Source organism: Microcaecilia unicolor, chromosome 11 (assembly GCF_901765095.1).
Source record: "Microcaecilia unicolor chromosome 11, aMicUni1.1, whole genome shotgun sequence".
NCBI classification, from domain to species: domain Eukaryota; kingdom Metazoa; phylum Chordata; class Amphibia; order Gymnophiona; family Siphonopidae; genus Microcaecilia; species Microcaecilia unicolor.
In genome coordinates this window covers 125,249,211-125,269,971 of record NC_044041.1, presented here as the reverse complement: position 1 = coordinate 125,269,971, position 20,761 = coordinate 125,249,211, and the positions used below count along the sequence as shown (strand labels likewise).

Here is a 20,761-nt window from a genome sequence, read left to right as displayed (position 1 = left end):
TTAAGAGCCTCCTGTGGGGAACCGTGTCAAAAGCTTTACTGAAATCTAAGTAGATTACTCTATAGCACGTCCTAGCCTATGCAACGAGGAAGAAGAGGAAGAAGCCGCCTCCTCCCGTGAAAAGGAAGGCAAGAAAAAATTGACTGACCTGAAAAGGGGAAAGAACATTGGGCAAAAAGGAAGGGACCGGCCTCAACACCACCTCCTTCGAGAAAACCAGAAAAGTCTCTCTACACAACAAAGCATGCAACTCTAAAATATGCTGCGCCAATGTGATGGCCACTAAAAACACCACTTTAAGAGAAAGAGCCTTAAAAGTGGCCTGCTGAAGAAGATCAAACGGAGCCTTAGTTTAGGCAGACAGCACCAAATTCAAAACCCAAAGGAGAACCACTGGCCGGATAGAAGGGTGTAATCTTTTGACCCCCTGGAAAAACCAAGAGACATCTGGATGGAATGTAAAGGAACACCCCTGCAATGGGCCCCAAAAGCAAGACCACGCTGACAAGTGCACCCAAAGAGGAAACGACCCCTTTTCCAAACCACACTAAAGAAAGTCCAGAAGCTGAGTGACTGAGGCCCAAAGGGGTACTACCTGTCTGTCCTCAAACATATGCAAGACTCGAACATAGGCCAAAGAGATGGACTTCTTGTGAGAACTTAAAAGGATATGAATCACCCCCAAAGAATAACCCTTCTTCAGCAACTGAGCTTGCTCAATAGTCAAGCTGTAAGCGCTAATTAACCAATATTGGGCATTAGAAATGGGACCCTGCTTCAGATGCCTGTCCTGCAGAGGAACATGAAGTGGATCGGCCACTTGCATCCGCAGCAGGTCTGCATATCAGGGATGTCAGGGCTAGTCGGGAGCGACCAACACCACCCTACCGCTGTGTCCACGAATGTGCTGAAGAACATGACCAATCAGCGGCCACGGAGGAAACACAAACAGCAGATTGCAGAGGCCAGGGCTGAGCCAATGCATTCAGCCCCTCTGACAACTGAAAAGCCACGGGGCCTTGGCGTTCTTGGCTGTGGCCATGAGATCCACTGCTCGACTGAGTTGGAAAGCCGCGGGAACCAGACTCCATTCTCCCGGATCAAGACGATGCCGACTGAGGAAATCTGCCTTCTGATTGCTGAACCCTGCCACATGCGCTCTGCACAAGCCATGAGAAGGGCGACTTGTGCCAACCAAGGGCTCTTCGTACCCCCGTCGATTGACACAGGGCACCGCCATTACATTGTCCGATAGGACTTGCACGTCCCAGAAATGTACCAAGCGCTGAAAGGCCAACAAGGCAAGACGTAGCGCCCAAGTCTCTAAGCGTTAAGTACAGCCATACTGGGACAGACCGAAGGTAGATCAAGTCCAGCATCCTGTTTCCAACAGTGGCCAATCCACGTCAAAAGTACCTGGCAAGATCCCAAACAGTACAATACATTTTATACTGCTTATCCTAGAAACAAGCAGTGGAGTCTCCCCACGTCATTTTAATAATGGCTTATGGATTTTTTACTTTTTTGGAAGCTATCCAAACCTTTTTTTTAAACCTCGCTAAGCTAACTGCTTTTACTACATTCTATGGCAACGAATCCAGAGTTTAATTACATGATGAGTGAAGAAATATTTTCTCCGATTAGTTTTAAATTTACTACTTTGTAGCTTCGTTGCATGTCCCCTAGTCCTAGTAGTTTTGGAAAGAGTAAACAAGCAATTCATGTCTACCCATTCCACTCATTTTATAGACCTATCATATCTCCCCCTCTGCTGTCTCTTCTCCAAGCTGAAGAACCCCAGCCGCTTGACCCTTTCCTCCTAGGAAGGTTGTCCTATCCCCTTTATCATTCGTCACCCTTCTCTGTACCTTTTCTAATTCCACTATATCTTTGATATGCGGTGACCAGAATTGCACACAATATTTGTGCTGTGGTCGCACCATGGAGCAAATACAAAGGTATAACGTCCTCATTTTTGTTTTCCATTCCTTTTATAGCTTGGGCTCCTCTTTCCTACATGCATCACTTTGCACTTTCTCACATTGAGGGCCCCTTTTACTAAGTCAAATAAGCACCTACACGCGCCCAATGCGCGGCAAAATGGAGCTACCGCATGGCTCTTGCGATAATTTCATTTTGGTATGTGTCCAATATGTACGTCCAAAAATTTTTCATTTTCGGACGCGCGAATTGGACGTGCACAGTTACTGTGTGAGACTTTACCGCTAAGTCAACAGCTGGTGATAAGGTCTCAGACCCAAAATGGACGCGTGGCAATTTTCATTTTGCTGCACGTCCATTTTCGGCAAAAAAATTAAGGGCATTTTTTTTTTTTTACACGTGCGCTGAAAAATGATTCTGTATGCCCCCAAAACACGTGTCTACACTATCACAGGCCATTTTTCAGCGCACCTTTGTAAAAGGACCACTAAACGTCATCTGTGTTGGAATAGGAAGGTAGTTTGGATAGTGGGATGTGCTAAAATGGTAATTATGTTCCAGATTATTGTACAATATGTATTGTGTAAATATGAGTGACAGACTAGTGTTTGGGGGCTTCTTTGTTCCTAAGGCAGTGAACTGGCTTGGAGGCAAGGGGGTCTCTCTAATCATTTCTTTTCTGTATTTGAGACTTGCAATAGCATCTGCTTGAGCCACTATTTACTTGTTTCCAGAATAAATTTTTCTTTTTATTTCACTTCTAAGTATTATTTGTTTTGTTAATGTAAGAAATAAACCCAAGAATGTGTGTGTTCCAGCAATAGTCAGTTGGGGTAAGCTCTCATGGGGGTGATTGTGATTAATCGTAAGCAGACCCCAACAGAACTCCCCAACCAAACCGCTACTATGGCTGACCAGAGGGTTTCCAAGCGAAAGGGAGAAATACGCACAGCCCGATTCACCTACTTGAAATCCAAAATCAAGACGGAAGGGCTGTCTGGTAAGGTTTGTCTCTTTGCGGATGATACTAAACTCTGCAACAGGGTGGACACCCTGGAGGGTGTGAATGACATGAGGAAGGACCTAGCGAAGCTAGAGGAATGGACCAATATTTGGCAACTAAGGTTTAATCCCAAAAAATGCAGGGTCATGCACTTGGGTTGCAAAAATCCGAGGGAACAGTACAGTATAGGGGGTGTAGTGCTTCAGTGTGCGAAGGAAGAGCGGGACTTGGGGGTGATTGTGTCTGACAACCTTAAAGCTTTCAAACAGGTAGAAAAAGCAACAGCCAAGGGCATTTAAGTACAGGAAGAGAGCCTTTTTCAAACGAAGGAGATGAGGGGGTATACGACAAGGTTAAGAGGGAATAGGCTTAGGAGTAACCTAAGGAAGTCTTATTTCACAGAAAGGGTTGTGGAGGCGTGGAATAGCCTCCCAGTGGACGTGGTGGAGTCGAGGACTGTTCCACTATTTAAAAAGGCATGGGATAAGCATGTGGGATTGCTTAGGAACAGGAAGAATTAGGGGTTACAGAGGATGGGCAGACTGGATGGGTCATATGGCCTTTATCTGCCCTCATGTTTCTATGTTTCTAAGACACCAGGCAATCTTCCTTCTTGGGCACCACAAAATAAATTGAATATCTCCCATAACATCTCTCGCCCTGAGGAACTGGAACTACTGCCTGAAGAGCAAACAAACATTGTAAGGTCAGACGGATAGTTCTTGCCTTGACCGGCGACTTGCAAGGAGACACGAGGAAGGCATCCGGAAGAGGGCGACAAAACTCCAGGACACAACCGTTCTGGATAATATCAAGGACCCACTGGTCCGACATTATATGGACCCACCTCCGGTAAAACTGCTGCAATCTGCTGCCTATGGGCACCATCGTAGGCTGGGTCCCCAAAACTTCATTGGGAAGGTAGGGCACCCCCGGCCCTTCATGGCCCCCTCTTCTACTGCCTCGAAAGAAAGGACCGAAAGGACTGGCCCCTTTTTCCAGAAAAACGAGCCTCCTGCAACCCAGCTCCTCTACCCAGTCAATACCGCCAAAATTCTTGCAGGCACCCCTGACCTGCTGACCAGGCAGCCAATCATGACCTATCCTCTGGAAGCCGTGGCACTTTGAACTCTACCAAGCAACAGCTTCTCTAATTCCTCCCCTAAGAGTGACTTGCCCCTAAAGGGGAGCTGGCTCAAACAGATTTTGTAGGCTACATCAGCTGCCCAATTCCTGAGCCACTGAAACTGTTGCTCAGCTACCAACTAGAGCTAGGTTCTACACAGAGGCACGGACCAAGTCATACAAGGCTTCCACCAGAAAAGCAGTACCCAGCTCCAAATTTACCACATCCGAAGACTGAGGAAGAGGATGACGGTCAGGCAACCACTCGGCCCACCGAAAAAAAGAGGCAGAGCCACACAACAACCACAGATACCCGCCTGCAAGGCTTCAGGAACACCTCCATTTGATGATCTTGAGGATCTTTGAGAGCTGTCCCCCCTTTCTATGGGGATAGCAATCTTCTTGGTAACAGCCATTACCACAGAGTCTATCTTAGGAGCCCAAAATGATTCTAAACCCACCAAAGGGAGCTCGTAAAGCACAGCCAGTGCACTACCTATGCTTAAATGAGAATCCAGAGCTTGCCACTCTCCCTCCACTAGTTCCTTCAGGTTTTCATGGTAGAGAAAGGTCTGGTGTGGATGGCGAACCCCTTAAAAAAAAAAAAAAAAAAAAAAAAAAAAAAGAGGGGGATCCTCCAAAATCTTTAACACCTGTAGAACCTCTGCCAGAGGAACCACAGAAGGATCCTCTAGGGCTCCTCCTCCAGCAGAGGCTCTGATCTCAGGGATAGCACCTCATCCAAATCCTCCTCTGGGAACAAACGGGCCTTCTTTGGTCCAAGCACCAATGCAGATGCCCCAGAAGACCCTACTGGGTCGCTACTATTTGTCCCCCCCCCCCCCCCCCCCCCCCCCCCCCAAAGACTTGAACGGCAGACCCCGTTTCAAGCAATATGCCTATCCAGGGGCATAGCCACGGGTGGGCCTGGACAGGCCCAGCCACTTTTGCTCCAGGCCCGCCCAGCCTCTTCTGCCCGCTCTCCCTGTCCGCGTGGTCTGCTCACTTTTACTGCCCTGAAGCACCGTTCTCCCTCCAGCAGCACCAGCGATTCCCATAGCCAGCCTTCTGCCAGCGCGCGTCATCAGGGCCTCTTCTCAGGCACGTCCCGCCTACTCTGCAACTTCCTGCGTCCCACCTTTGCGGAAAAGGTAGTGGGTGGAGAGGAAGTGCGGCGGCGGGCGGGTGGTAGCGGGTGGAGAGGAAATGTGAGGCCTGTGCCCACCCAGTCCACCTCCTGGCCCATCTAAAAATTAAACTCTGGCTACGCTACTTGCAGCAGGAGGACAAAGTCTGGAGTGAACGCTGCAGAAACTTCAGAGGCATCCTGTCCAGCAAGTACAGGAGGTGCCTTTGAGTCCAGCACATGTGCAGCCAGTGACAAAATGGCAGACGTTCCCACCACCATCGCGTCTGTGACAGAATGTGCTGCTGAAGCAGCCTCCCCCATCGTGGCCTCCTTTACCAGGCATGGGGCCCTTCAGAGTTCCAACTTCCAGGGCACCTGATTCGAGCTCAGCTCCGAGAACTGGAACAGGCTCCTCACACTCGCTGCAAAGATCGCTGCATGCCAACACTATACAGCGCACTGAACAGGCCCCATGCACTGGCACACCTTTTCAGCCTTGGAAGACATACCACCTCAGCGGTGCCCAGCTAAATGCGTCCCGCCGCCTACATGCTTCCCTGCCACTCAGAATCTAGTAGCTGCTCTGACATGCGCCAGAGTGCCTCTGTCCACCTCGTGGCTTTTTTTTTTTTTTTTTTTTTACTTCAGTGCTCACCACCATTCCTGGGTCTCCTCAGAACTCCTCCCAGGCAAAGTGAGAGAGGAGGCCGAGGCACAGCACTCACCAAATAAGGAGGGCAGGAGGGTGGGACCCGGAATCCAGAATGTGTACCTCCAACACGGTGCAGGGGCCAAGCCCAAAAGCCTTAAATTTGCTATTCTGCTCTTCCTGTCCCTTTTATTAATTTAATAATTTCTTTTTTTTTGTAAGCCAAACACCACCAAGAAAAAAAACCAGGCGCTATGGAGAAATTAGATCTTACCTGCTAATTTGCTTTCCTTTAGTCCCTCCGGACCGGACCAGGATTGGACTGTTGGGTTGTGCCCGCCTACCAGCAGGTGGAGACTGAGAAAAAACTCTGACTCTAGAGAGCCAATAGGAGCCCTGGCCATGTGACCTTAGCCTCAGTATTTGAATAACAAAGCAGGAAAGAAAGAAAGAACTTCTGTGCCGTATGGAATCCTAGCAGCCACAAATTCCTCGGCAAAACCGAGTACTAGAGCTCGCCAGCAACTCTCACCAGAGAAGTGGTATGACATATTTAAGGCTTTATATATATTCCAGCAACTGAACTCACCAGCAACTCTCACCAGAGAAGTGGTATGACATATTTAAGGCTTTATATATATTCCAGCAACTGAACTCACCAGCAACTCTCACCAGAGAAGTGGTATGACCCATTAAGGTTTTATATATATATATTCCAGCAACTGAGCTCACCAGCAACTCTCGGCAGAGAAGTGGTATGACCCATTAAGGTTTTATATATATATATTCCAGCAACTGAGCTCACCAGCAACTCTCGGCAGAGAAGTGGTATGACATATTTAAGGCTTTATATATATTCCAGCAACTGAACTCACCAGCAACTCTCACCAGAGAAGTGGTATGACATATTTAAGGCTTTATATATATTCCAGCAACTGAACTCACCAGCAACTCTCACCAGAGAAGTGGTATGACATATTTAAGGCTTTATATATATTCCAGCAACTGAACTCACCAGCAACTCTCACCAGAGAAGTGGTATGACCCATTAAGGTTTTATATATATATATTCCAGCAACTGAACTCACCAGCAACTCTCACCAGAGAAGTGGTATGACCTATTAAGGTTTTATATATATTCCAGCAACCGAGCTCACCAGCAACCACCAGAGAAGTGGTATGGACCACGCAAAGTCTTTTTTTTTTTTTTAAACGTTCCACGTGTGGTAAAGGAACTAATACACTTCCAAACTTAATAAAATAATCTAAAGAGTTGACAGAACATGGGAGGGGCCTGGTCCGGTCCGGAGGGACTAAAGGAAAGCAAATTAGCAGGTAAGATCTAATTTCTCCTTCCTTAGCATCCCTCCGGACCAGACCAGGATTGGACTGTTGGGAAGTACCAAAGCAGTAATCTTACGGGAGGGACAGACATTGAGAATGTGGTAGAGTCCCTGAAGACACCCAAACTAGGATGAATACGAAGCCAAAGCTTGACGATCCAAGAACCGCCAATAAACTAAATAGAATGACTACAAAGCAAAAAAGCTGAAGCTGAAAAGTCCAAGCGACGCTGAACATTGTCCCCTACCGCATCAGTGCAGTGCAAAGGACAGAGAGACTCGAGAAAAAACGACTGAAAGAAGGATGACAAAGGTAGAAGCAGAGCCGCCTGGCAACAAAAAACTGCAATGAATCTACCTCAGCTGAGAAAGTGGAAACCGAAATCCTGAAGTACAATACTCCAGATATTGTAGACTATTGCTGACCTAGCAACAGATTGGAAGTATGTAAAGCCTGTCAGTGAGAAAGTACCTGATCACTAGAAGCTAAATAGGTAAAAACAAGAATGCAGTTAAATACTATGCAGAAGAAGAAGGTACCTAAATCCTTGCTGCAAACTAGACTGAAGGTCCAAATAAACTGACAGCCGCTGCAGTTACCCAACATGAAAAAAAAAACATATCTCAGAGCGCAATTCAACTGAGAGAGAAAGAATCATCTGTAGCTGTTGCCTCTGCAAGCCAATCACCTGAGACGCTTGTTGTAGACCCCAATTAGTGAAAACGGGAATAAATCAACAGTAGACACTTGTTAGTACCTTTCATCTGTTAGAAACATATAGAAGTCCATAAAACACTACACAGTTCCAGGAACAACATGTATAGAATGTTTGTACGTTTAGGAATCTAGCCAGGTGCTCATGGTCTGGATTGGCCGTGGACAGAAAGGTGGGCTCAATAGGACCTTTGAGCTTTTCCCAGTGTGGAATTACATATGTACTTATGTAGTAGAACTATAAATATACATATATATTTTCACAGATGCAGCCATCAAAAAACTGGTCACTGTGTATATGCTCCCGGCATACCTGCAGGAAGAATGCTCAATCTCAACCACCAGACCACTAGTGAGAATACAGAGGCCAACTGAGCGAAGGGATTCCATCAGAGATAAATATCTGGATACGAGAGGGCATCTATCTCTGCCGCTGACAAGTCTTTTTAGCAAGAGAGTAAGCGAGGCACATGGAAGGTCAGAGCGAAAAGAAATAGTTGTAGAACTGGGACCTCCCCTTAAGGTACTATCCACTGAGAACTCTTTTTTTTTTTTTTCCTTCAATGGTCACGAAATTGACAGAGTGAAAAGCTGCCCAAAAAAAGACTACCGAGACTCCAAAGCGAATGAAGAAAAAAATTCCTTCTTGGGAGCTAGAAAGTAAAATTTTACTCTGCAAAATAGAGCAAGGTAATGGCCGAAGGCCCAAGAACATCCAGAGAAAACAGAAAGTGGGACGCTTGTAGAGAAGACAAAAACAGTCTGCGCCAACTTGACTAAACAAAGAGAAAAAATAGAAACATGCTATGAAATCTAATGAGATCACACGAGAGCTCAAAAGAGATCTCAAATGAGAGACCTGGCTACATGCACCCCAAAACCTAGGGTGTGCCCGAAATGCACCACCCGTTGCTTGACCTGACAACTCTGCCAATAAGACTGTCTGTAATGAACCAGACATCTATGGAAAGGATGAAACGACGAGACGTAGTTTCATGAGCGCCGCTGCTACTATGACCATAACTTAAGAAAAAAGTGTGCGGAGCCGACGCGAGACCGAAGAGCAGGGCAAGAAAACTGGTAATGAGGACCTTATCATCCTCGTATCACGGACATTACTCCTCCTATACTGAGATGTACTAAGATGTACCGACCCACATCCATAGGAAATGAATGTGGTACTTGCAACCTGGATTGACCACAACTGAGAACAGGATGCTGGGCTTAATGGACTCTTTAGACTTTCCCCGTATGACCATACTCATATACTAATAGCAAAAATGCACAGGAAGTGAAAGAATCCCCTTCCAATTGAAAGGAAGGTCTGGAATGAGGACATATAGAATGAAAATGAAAGGATCACCATATGTTGAGCGTGGACTGAGACACACTGGCCTTTAATTTTACCGGATCTCCCCAAACCTTGTATCATGTCATGCCTCCTTCCTCACTGAGATGTACAGAGATGAACAGATGCACACTCACAAGATATGAATGTGGTATTTGCAATCTGGATTGACCCCATCTGAAAACAGGATGGGGACTCTTGGCCTTTCCCATTATGGCAACACTTATGCCCTTATGGCAAAAAATGCACAGAAAATGAGTGAATCTCCTTCCAAGAGAAAAAAACTCTGGAGAAAGGAAGAATAAAATGAAAAAGAAAAGGAATAGACTTGGAAAATACCTATTACGGAAAAGGTGGTGAATTTGTGCCACAGGAGACAAGACTGTACCTGACGTCAAGAAAGCTTGAAACAAGACCCTAAAATCTTTAAGGAAGAGAAAGGGATAGCAGATGTTATGGATGGTCATACTGGACAAAACCAGAATGTTTACCATGTGCCCAGGCTGAATAGATAGAGGAAACAAAAATACAAGTAGATGGCGTGAGGACCTCCCACTATCCTTAAGTGGGAGAAAATGCAAATTGACCTGATAACTTTACTCCCTAAGTGGACATATATCTTGTAAGTCCTAGAAGAAAACTAAGATAACACATGAGAAACTCCAAGACAGTTGGAAAGTAGAGAAGATGTGAATAAAACATGCCTTCTAAAGCATCTGAGAAAACTGGGTGCTCGGTAGACAGGACTGAGTCTCCTAGAATATGAGAACCATCTGAACCATGTAGCCTATGCAGCTGTCATCTGCTATGCCAAAGAGAACGCATAGCCATGAAAGAAAATTGCTGAAAGGAAGTAAGACCTTATGTCCAGAATTGCAAAGTACGCAACAATTGAGTATCAAACAATGTATTTCATTGCACATGGCATCTGAACCATATAGCCTACGTTCTAGAGAACGTTTGTTAAGATCTTAAAACACAAGAACATAGCCACGGAGGAAAATTTCCTGAAAGGAATTAAGATCTTATGTCCAGCATTGTAAAGTACCAAACAATGGCACCTGAACCAGATAGCCTATGCCATAGAAAATGTTTGTTAAGTTCTTAAAACACTGTATAACATCATAGCCATGAAGGGAAATGCTTGAAAGGAACTAAGATATTATGGCCAGATTTGTAAAGTACTAATCAATTGACTATTAGACAATGTAGTCCTATTCACCAGGAAATGAGAAAGACACAGAGTGACATACACTGGACCTCCATAAAAACTGCGCTAGACAATAGCAAAGACCTTTCCTCCAAACATCACACACAAGGGAAAGGAATAGGAAATTGGTTATTTTGGAGCTGAGATATAATTTAATTCGCCCCATTGTCTAAAACAGAGAATTCCCGACTGAGCTGCACTTTGAATCAGAGTCTTGCCAAGAACAAAGAAATCGCCAACTGAGCTGCACTTTAATTCACAACATTGCTAGCAACCAAAAAGTCCCCGACGGAGAAAAAAAAGAGGGAAAAACAAAATGAGCGCCATTCGCATCGTAACATTTCGTTTTTTTTTTTTTTTAAATAGCTTGAAAAATACATGTAAAAATTAATTGCGGGGAAAATATACTACCAATCGCCCCAACTACCGGAGAAACAATATCTCCTTTCCATTGCACAAACAGCCAAACACAGTAAAAGCAGAAAAACCCTGCCGCATCAAGGGAAATTGCAGCTGCAGGCAAAACAATGGCGGCCAAGCGCGCCAAAATGAGAAGAATAAAGTTCGGGGGAGAAAACCACTGACCACACCGACGAAGAAGCAGGAAATCCGTGCCGCTGAAAAACAGATAACCTCCGATGCCGCACAAAACATGGTTTAGCCTCTGGCCCGACAGGAACAGTCAATACAGCTCCCAAGCTATACAGACCTGTCCAAGAGCGAGCACGCGCTTAACAGTTCGCGCCTCTTTTTTTTTTTTTTTTTTTTACAACTACCGCCGCTAACGCCGGATAGCAGAGGAAAAATAATGAAGATAACAAAAAACCACCGATTAAAGTCACAGAAACTGACTTTTCACTTTTTTTTTTTTTTTAAATAGCTCCGCCAGAAAAGAAAATAAAGACTCTTCAAACAGAATAAGACAGAAGAGCTACCTGCTCGTTATAAGCCTGGGGAAAGCAAAAACTACTTCATTTAAATTCCTTTCAATTGAATTAATTCTTTTAATTTTCTTTTACTTGATTTAATTCTTTAAAAACAGCTGCCTATTAAAAGTGGCTGCCTCTCCCAAAGACGGTACACCTTTCCAGAGAAAGGGACGGCCCTTCCCTGCTAAGCCAGGGAGATGGGGAGGAAGGGGGGTGGACTCGAGACACCCGAGTTTAACACCCCAGAGGCTGTCAAAGAAAGAAAAGAAACCCTGTCAAGCCTCTAATTACGATTCCAGGCACAGAAGAAGTATTATAAATATATCTGTAATATCTTATAGAGAAAAAGAGAGAGAGAGAGAGAGACTAATGGGCTCACTTCCTACCTGCTGAGAGACTGAGAAAATACTGAGGCTAAGGTCACATGGCCAGGGCTCCTATTGGCTCTCTAGAGTCAGAGTTTTTTCTCAGTCTCCACCTGCTGGTAGGCGGGCACAACCCAACAGTCCAATCCTGGTCCGGTCCGGAGGGATGCTAAGGAAGTACCGTTAATTTAGAATTAAGCTAAATGGGCCAAAAGCAGCACTCCCAATAAAAAAACAAAAACAAAGAAGGACCGAGTTGCACAGACTCACCTACCTCAGGCAAATAGTGAGGTCAATGCACAATCCCTTATACAGGTGACAATAGTCAGTAGTTCTCAGTCTCTCTCTGCTGGTAGCAGAGCATATTACCCACTCGTCGGGAATGGTCTGGAGTAGATAAGGAACATTTTTTCACCCAAATAGTTAAGCTCTGCAACTTGTTGCCACAGGATGTGATTAACAGCTGTTAGAGCATTTAGGTTTGAGATAGGCACGGAGAAGCCAGTGCTTGTCCTGGGATCGGTAGCATGGAATGCTGCTACTATTTGAGTTTCTGCCAGGTACTTGTGACCTGGATTGGCCACTGCTGGAATCGGACTACTGAACTAGATGGACCACTGGTCTGACCCAGTATGGCTATTCTTATATTTTTATCTAAAATAAAGGCCTACACCAGGTGTATCATCTTTAGAAGCATATAAAGTAGAATCCTGAACCAATAAGGACAAACACTGCACATGCAACCCGAAAGCGAATGCTACATACCTGTAGAGGGTATTCTCCGAGGACAGCAGGCTGATTGTTCTCACTGATGGGTGACGTCCTCGGCAGCCCCTCCAATCGGAAACTTCTCTAGCAAAGTCCTTTGCTAGTCCTAGCGCCCGCGCACACCGCGCATGCGCGGCCGTCTTCCCGCCCGAAACCGGCTCGAGCCGGCCAGTCCAGTATGTAGCAAGACAATACACTTCAAGGGAAGACACAACTCCAACGGGGAGGCGGGCGGGTTTGAGAGAACAATCAGCCTGCTCTCCTCGGAGAATACCCTCTACAGGTATGTAGCATTCGCTTTCTCCGAGGACAAGCAGGCTGCTTGTTCTTACTGATGGGGTATCCCTAGCCCCCAGGCTCACTCAAAACAACAACCATGGTCAATTGGGCCTCGCAACGGCGAGGACATAACAGATTGACCTAAAAAATTTACCAACTAACAGAGTGCAGCCTGGAACAGAACAAACAGGGCCCTCGGGGGGTGGAGTTGGATCCTAAAGCCCAAACAGGTTCTGAAGAACTGACTGCCCGAACCGACTGTCGCGTCGGGTATCCTGCTGCAGGCAGTAATGAGATGTGAATGTGTGGACAGATGACCACGTCGCAGCTTTGCAAATTTCTTCAATGGAGGTTGACTTCAAGTGGGCTACCGACGCAGCCATGGCTCTAACATTATGAGCCGTGACATGACCCTCCAGAGCCAGCCCCGCCTGGGCGTAAGTGAAGGAAATGCAATCTGCTAGCCAATTGGATATGGTGCGTTTCCCTACAGCCACTCCCCTCCTATTGGGATCAAAAGAAACAAACAATTGGGCGGACTGTCTGTTGGGCTGTGTCCGCTCCAGATAGAAGGCCAATGCTCTCTTGCAGTCCAATGTGTGCAGCTGACGTTCAGCAGGGCAGGAATGAGGACGGGGAAAGAATGTTGGCAAGACAATTGACTGGTTCAGATGGAACTCCGACACGACCTTTGGCAAGAACTTAGGGTGAGTGCGGAGGACTACTCTGTTATGATGAAATTTGGTGTAAGGGGCCTGGGCTACCAGGGCCTGAAGCTCACTGACTCTACGAGCTGAAGTGACTGCCACCAAGAAAATGACCTTCCAGGTCAAGTACTTCAGATGGCAGGAATTCAGTGGCTCAAAAGGAGGTTTCATCAGCTGGGTGAGAACGACATTGAGATCCCATGACACTGTAGGAGGCTTGACAGGGGGCTTTGATAAAAGCAAACCTCTCATGAAGCGAACAACTAAAGGCTGTCCTGAGATCGGCTTACCTTCCACAAGGTAATGGTATGCACTGATTGCGCTAAGGTGAACTCTTACAGAGTTGGTCTTGAGACCAGACTCAGACAAGTGCAGAAGGTATTCAAGCAGGGTCTGTGTAGGACAACAGCGAGGAGCTAGGGCCTTGCTGTCACACCAGACGGCAAACCTCCTCCACAGAAAGAAGTAACTCCTCTTAGTGGAATCTTTCCTGGAAGCAAGCAAGACGCGGGAGACACCCTCTGACAGACCCAAAGAGGCAAAGTCTACGCTCTCAACATCCAGACCGTGAGAGCCAGGGACCGGAGGCTGGGATGCAGAAGAGCCCCTTCGTCCTGCGTGATGAGGGTCGGAAAACACTCCAATCTCCACGGTTCTTCGGAGGATAACTCCAGAAGAAGAGGGAACCAGATCTGACGCGGCCAAAAAGGAGCAATCAGAATCATGGTGCCTCGGTCTTGCTTGAGTTTCAACAAAGTCTTCCCCACGAGAGGAATGGGAGGATAAGTATACAGCAGGCCCTCCCCCCAATCCAGGAGGAAGGCATCCGATGCCAGTCTGCCGGGGGCCTGAAGCCTGGAACAGAACTGAGGGACTTTGTGGTTCACTCGAGATGCGAAGAGATCCACCAAGGGGGTGCCCCACGCTTGGAAGATCTGGCGCACCACTCTGGAGTTGAGCGACCACTCGTGAGGTTGCATAATCCGGCTCAGTCTGTCGGCCAGACTGTTGTTTACGCCTGCCAGATATGTGGCTTGGAGCACCATGCCGTGACGGCGAGCCCAGAGCCACATGCTGACGGCTTCCTGACACAGGGGGCGAGATCCGGTGCCCCCCTGCTTGTTGACATAGTACATGGCAACCTGGTTGTCTGTCTGAATTTGGATAATTTGATGGGACAGCCGATCTCTGAAAGCCTTCAGAGCGTTCCAGATCGCTCGCAACTCCAGGAGATTGATCTGTAGACCGCGTTCCTGGAGGGACCAGCTTCCTTGGGTGTGAAGCCCATCGACATGAGCTCCCCATCCCAGGAGAGACGCATCCGTTGTCAGCACTTTTTGTGGCTGAGGAATTTGGAAAGGACGTCCCAGAGTCAAATTGGACCAGATCGTCCACCAATACAGGGATTCGAGGAAAACTCGTGGACAGGTGGATCACGTCTTCTAGACCCCCAGCAGCCTGATACCACTGGGAGGCTAGGGTCCATTGAGCAGATCTCATGTGAAGACGGGCCATGGGAGTCACATGAACTGTGGAGGCCATGTGGCCCAGCAATCTCAACATCTGCCGAGCTGTGATCTGCTGGGACGCTCGCACCCGCGAGACGAGGGACAACAAGTTGTTGGCCCTCGTCTCTGGGAGATAGGCGCGAGCCGTCCGAGAATCCAGCAGAGCTCCTATAAATTCGAGTTTCTGCACTGGGAGAAGATGGGACTTTGGATAATTTATCACAAACCCCAGTAGCTCCAGGAGGCGAATAGTCATCTGCATGGACTGCAGGGCTCCTGCCTCGGATGTGTTCTTCACCAGCCAATCGTCGAGATATGGGAACACGTGCACCCCCAGCCTGCGAAGTGCCGCTGCTACCACAGCTAGGCACTTTGTGAACACCCTGGGCGCAGAGGTGAGCCCAAAGGGTAGCACACAGTACTAGAAGTGGCGTGTGCCCAACTGAAATCGCAGATACTGTCTGTGAGCTGGCAGTATCGGGATATGTGTGTAGGCATCCTTCAAGTCCAGAGAGCATAGCCAATCGTTTTGCTGAATCATGGGGAGAAGGGTGCCCAGGGAAAGCATCCTGAACTTTTCTTTTACGAGATATTTGTTCAGGGCCCTTAGGTCTAGGATGGGACGCATCCCCCCTGTTTTCTTTTCCACAAGGAAGTACCTGGAATAGAATCCCAGCCCTTCTTGCCCGGATGGCACGGGCTCGACCGCATTGGCGCTGAGAAGGGCGGAGAGTTCCTCTGCAAGTACCTGCTTGTGCTGGAAGCTGTAAGACTGAGCTCCCGGTGGACAATTTGGAGGTTTTGAGGCCAAATTGAGGGTGTATCCTTGCCGGACTATTTGAAGAACCCACTGGTCGGAGGTTATGAGAGGCCACCTTTGGTGAAAAGCTTTCAACCTCCCCCCGACTGGCAGGTCGCCCGGCACTGACACTTGGATGTCGGCTATGCTCTGCTGGAGCCAGTCAAAAGCTCGCCCCTTGCTTTTGCTGGGGAGCCGTGGGGCCTTGCTGAGGCGCACGCTGCTGACGAGAGCGAGCGCGCTGGGGCTTAGCCTGGGCCGCAGGCTGTCGAGAAGGAGGGTTGTACCTACGCTTGCCAGAAGAGTAGGGAACAGTCCTCCTTCCCCCCAAAAATCTACCTGTAGAGGTAGATGCTGAAGGCTGCCGGCGGGGAGAACTTGTCGAATGCGGTATCCCGCTGGTGGAGATGCTCTACCACCTGCTCGACTTTCTCTCCAAAAATATTGTCCGCACGGCAAGCGAGTCCGCAATCCGCTGCTGGAGTCTATTTTCCAGGTCGGAGGCACGCAGCCATGAGAGCCTGCGCATCACCACACCTTGAGCAGCGGCCCTGGACGCAACATCAAAGGTGTCATACACCCCTCTGGCCAGGAATTTTCTGCACGCCTTCAGCTGCCTGACCACCTCCTGAAAAGGCTTGGCTTGCTCAGGGGGGAGAGCATCAACCAAGCCCGCCAACTGCCGCACATTGTTCCGCATGTGTATGCTCGTGTAGAGCTGGTAAGACTGGATTTTGGCCACGAGCATAGAGGAATGGTAGGCCTTCCTCCCAAAGGAGTAAGGTTCTAGAGTCTTTGCCCGGGGGCGCCGAAGCATGCTCCCTAGAACTCTTAGCCTTCTTTAGGGCCAGATCCACAACTCCAGAGTCGTGAGGCAACTGAGTGCGCATCAGCTCTGGGTCCCCATGGATCCGGTACTGGGACTCGATCTTCTTGGGAATGTGGGGATTACTTAATGGCTTGGTCCAGTTCGCAAGCAATGTCTTTTTCAGGACATGGTGCAAGGGAACAGTGGACGCTTCCTTAGGTGGAAAAGGATAGTCCAGGAGCTCAAACATTTCAGCCCTGGGCTCGTCCTCCACAACCACCGGGAAGGGGATGGCCGTAGACATCTCCCGGACAAAGGAAGCAAAAGACAGACTCTCGGGAGGAGAAAGCTGTCTTTCAGGAGAGGGAGTGGGATCGGAAGGAAGACCCTCAGACTCCTCGTCAGAGAAATATCTGGGGTCTTCTTCTTCTTCCCACGAGGCCTCACCCTCGGTGTCAGACACAAGTTCACGGACCTGTGTCTGCAACCTCGCCCGGCTCGACTCCGTGGAGCCACGTCCACGATGGGGGCGTCGAGAGGTAGACTCCCTTGCCCGCATCGGCGAAGCTCCCTCCGCCGACGTAGTCGGGGAGCCCTCCTGGGAGGTGGCAGCAGTCGGCACCGCACGCGGTACCGACGTCGGGGACCTCACCCCGGGCGATGGGCCAGCCGGCGCCACGCTCGACGGTACCGGAGGCGCAAGCACCGCCGGTACCGGAGGGGTAGGGAGCAACAGCTCTCCCAGAATCTCTGGGAGAACGGCCCGGAGGCTCTCGTTCAGAGCGGCTGCAGAGAAAGGCAGGGAGGTCGATGCAGGCGTCGACGTCAGAACCTGTTCCGGGCGTGGAGGCTGTTCCGGGCTGTCCAGAGTGGAGCGCATCGACACCTCCTGAACAGAGGGTGAGCGGTCCTCTCGGTGCCGATGCCTGCTGGGTGCCGACTCCCTCGGCGACCCAGAGCTCTCGGTGCCGACGCGGGGAGGAGACCGGTGTCGATGCTTCTTCGACTTCTTCCGAAGCATGTCACCGGAGCTCCCCGGCACCGACGAGGAGGACGTAGAATCCATCCGTCGCTTCCTCAGGGCCGAGGTCGAAGCAGGTCGATCCCGGGGGGGGCTGTACCGCAGGAGCCCTCAGTGTAGGGGGAGACCCACCCGAAGGCTCACCGCCACCAGCAGGGGAATGGACAGCCCTCACCTGCACTCCACCCGATGCACAAACCGTCCGACGACATCAGGAGACGATGGTCCCGGTACCACCGACGTCGATGCAGCTATCGATGTCTCGGCGCCGATGCAGAGGGCCGATGCCTCGATGCACTGGCGGCCAAGGATGAAGGTCTGGACGCTGATGACGTCGATGCACACGATGACCCCGGTGCCGATGCAGACGAAGAGCCCGAGAACAAAACGTTCCACTGGGCCAATCTCGCTACCTGAGTCCGCCTTTGCAACAGGGAACACAGACTACAGTTCTGAGGACGGTGCTCGGCCCCCAGACACTGAAGACACGAAGAGTGCCTATCAGTGAGCGAGATTACCCGGGCGCACTGGATGCACTTCTTGAAGCCGCTGGAAGGCTGTCGATGTCATGGGCGGAAAAAATCACGCCGGCGAAATCAAAATCCGAAATGACGAATTCGGAGCACCAAAACTTTAAGGGAGAAAAAATCTCGACCGAGGCCAAAAAGAGGCCTACCCCGACGACGAAAGAAAACTTACCGGGGCAAAAACTGGAAATACGGGAAGGGGCAAACGAAACCCAAGGGGGTTTCCGGAGCACTTCCCGAACAAATTAGAACTTTCCGAAGAAAAACACACGTCTATTTTAAAACGGACGCGCATGAGGGGTCGACTCTCTCGGGGCTCGACACGACAAAAACACAGCCGTACCGAGTGCGGACGAAAGAAGACTGGCCGGCTCGAGCTGGTTTCGGGCGGGAAGACGGCCGCGCCATGCGCGGTGCGCGCGAGGACTAGCAAAGGACTTGCTAGAGAAGTTTCCGATTGGAGGGGCTGCCGAGGACGTCACCCATCAGTGAGAACAAGCAGCCTGCTTGTCCTCGGAGAACGTCAATTATAACAGCTGGAAGAGTCCATTTAATGTTAGGGATTGGCATCTAAGCACAATCACTTCCGAGATCACCCTCATTCCAAGAAACACCTCTTCTCTATGCTATACGAGTATTTGGCTGTAATGATCATTTCCTTGCCCTTCTCAGGGAACGCTTGATAGCAGTGCTTACTCTGTGGCCGAGACTGCAATCTGTGCAGCCACAGAAAGCACGACACTCCCTGGTGGCACAGGACAATGACGTCCCTACAGTGTCCACCTAGATGGGTTTCGTGACCCATTGAGAAGCACTGCATGATCAGCAGAAAGTAAACCAACTCAAAACCATTTTTCCCCTAAATGAAGAAAATTAATCTGCTCCCTTGATTAGCATAGCACAGGCACATCTTTCCTCTTACCTCCTCACAGCACCGACGGCTGACCACAGCTCTGTAGTTCATCTTGGCCCACAGTGTGTCCCGCAACCTCAAGAAATGTGACAAGAGTGCCCGCCAGTTGTCACCAAGTGCCCAAGGGAAGATCTCATACTTGTACTCTTCTTCATCCTCTTCCATGTCATTGGCCAAGTATCTGAGAAATAACATTACAAGCAAAATATTTGTCAGGCTTTATCAAGGTTCAGCGTTCTTAGCGCTCAAAAAAACCAAAAGGTTTTCCCAAGTGTGAGCATGCAGCCAATTTCACCCTGCTTTTCAAAGAATGACAGCTACATAGAAACTAATGTGGATAGAAGATCTAGGCCTTGTATCTTCTCCCCTCCCTCCATTAGAGCTGGTACTGATCAATTGTTTCCTAATCACTATTTTATTAACTAAACTTATCACCAATAAACCTACCTCTTGAAAATTTCTTCTGGATTTTATTTTCTACTAGAAAGTACCTTTAAAAAACAACATCAAACCCACTCGCCAGCCCCAGCAACTTGTCACTGCCCTAACAGTGCAGGTGTTCTCAAACTGAAGGGAAGGGTGAGCAAGTACTGGGAGCCACAAGTGTTTTACCAGCATCTGCAGGAGCCTCCCCACTCTAGTCTTCCCCAGAGTCTTCCCCAGTATGACCTCACCGTTTTGGCATCAGGCCTCAAACCCAAATGGTCATGCTTTCCAGGACAGCCTGCTCCCTCCATCATTGGTTTGGGCTGTTAGTCTTTCTACTAGCCATAGGAGCTTAAAGCCAATGTTAGAGCTTCCTTCCTGTTCAACCTGATGCAGGTAAAAGAAGCCATTTGGGGTAAGTGTATTACATAGATTTTCATTGTAATTTGCTGTGGAATGTGTATATATATTTTTTCACCAAATGTATTAACGCTTTTTGTGTGAGACTTGGAAAGGGGGGGCATCATGATAGAGGTCTATGAAATCCTGAATTCAGTAGAATGGGTAAATATAAACTGATTGTTCACTTTCAAAAAGTGCAAAGATTAGGGGACACAATTTACAAGGTGATACTTTTAAAACAATTAGGAGAGAACATTTTTTTCACTCGGCACTTGCTGGAGAATGTGTTAACAGCTTAACAAATTTACCTGGGTTTAAAACAAGCTTGGAAAAGTTCCTGGAGGAAAGGTCTATAATCTGCTATTAAAATAGACATGGGGTAAACCACTACTTCTCCCTGGGATCAGTAGCATGGAATCTTAGGTTACTATTTGAGATTCTGCCAGGTGTTTATGACCTGGATTGGCCACTGTTGAAGCACGATACAGGGCTAGATGGACCACCTGTCTAACCCAGCATAGCTACTATTCTTATATTATTTTTCTTGATCTGCTCATTTTTTCTTTTTAATATGTTGTGTACTGAATTGGTTAAGTTTTCAAGTTTAGATATAATGCAAATTGACAAAACCAACTAAGCTGTTTACAACTCTCAAAAAAAAACACAAAAAAATAGGGCAACAGGGTCAGAGAGAAGAGTATAATTCATTATCCAGTTAAAAAAAAAAAAGCAGCAAAAAATGTCTTCAAACTGCCTTCTGCCATGGATGCACGATCTGCCCTGCCAATTCAGGAGAACAGCAGCCTTAAGAATGATACCGGGCAAAATTATGTCAATTGCTTTATC

The 20,761-nt window shown here is 48.2% G+C and overlaps 1 protein-coding gene across 7 annotated transcripts in view; it reads right to left on the bottom strand.

Annotated features, from left to right (window-relative positions):
* SPDYC (speedy/RINGO cell cycle regulator family member C) overlaps positions 1 to 20,761 on the bottom strand; it is a 90,989-nt gene that overhangs the window by 28,764 nt on the left and 41,464 nt on the right. For all 7 annotated transcript variants that reach the window (XM_030218866.1, XM_030218867.1, XM_030218868.1 and 4 more), the window contains exon 5: positions 19,097 to 19,268. In XM_030218866.1, the coding sequence (XP_030074726.1) occupies positions 19,097 to 19,268 (172 nt within the window). The remainder of the gene's footprint in view (positions 1 to 19,096; positions 19,269 to 20,761) is intronic.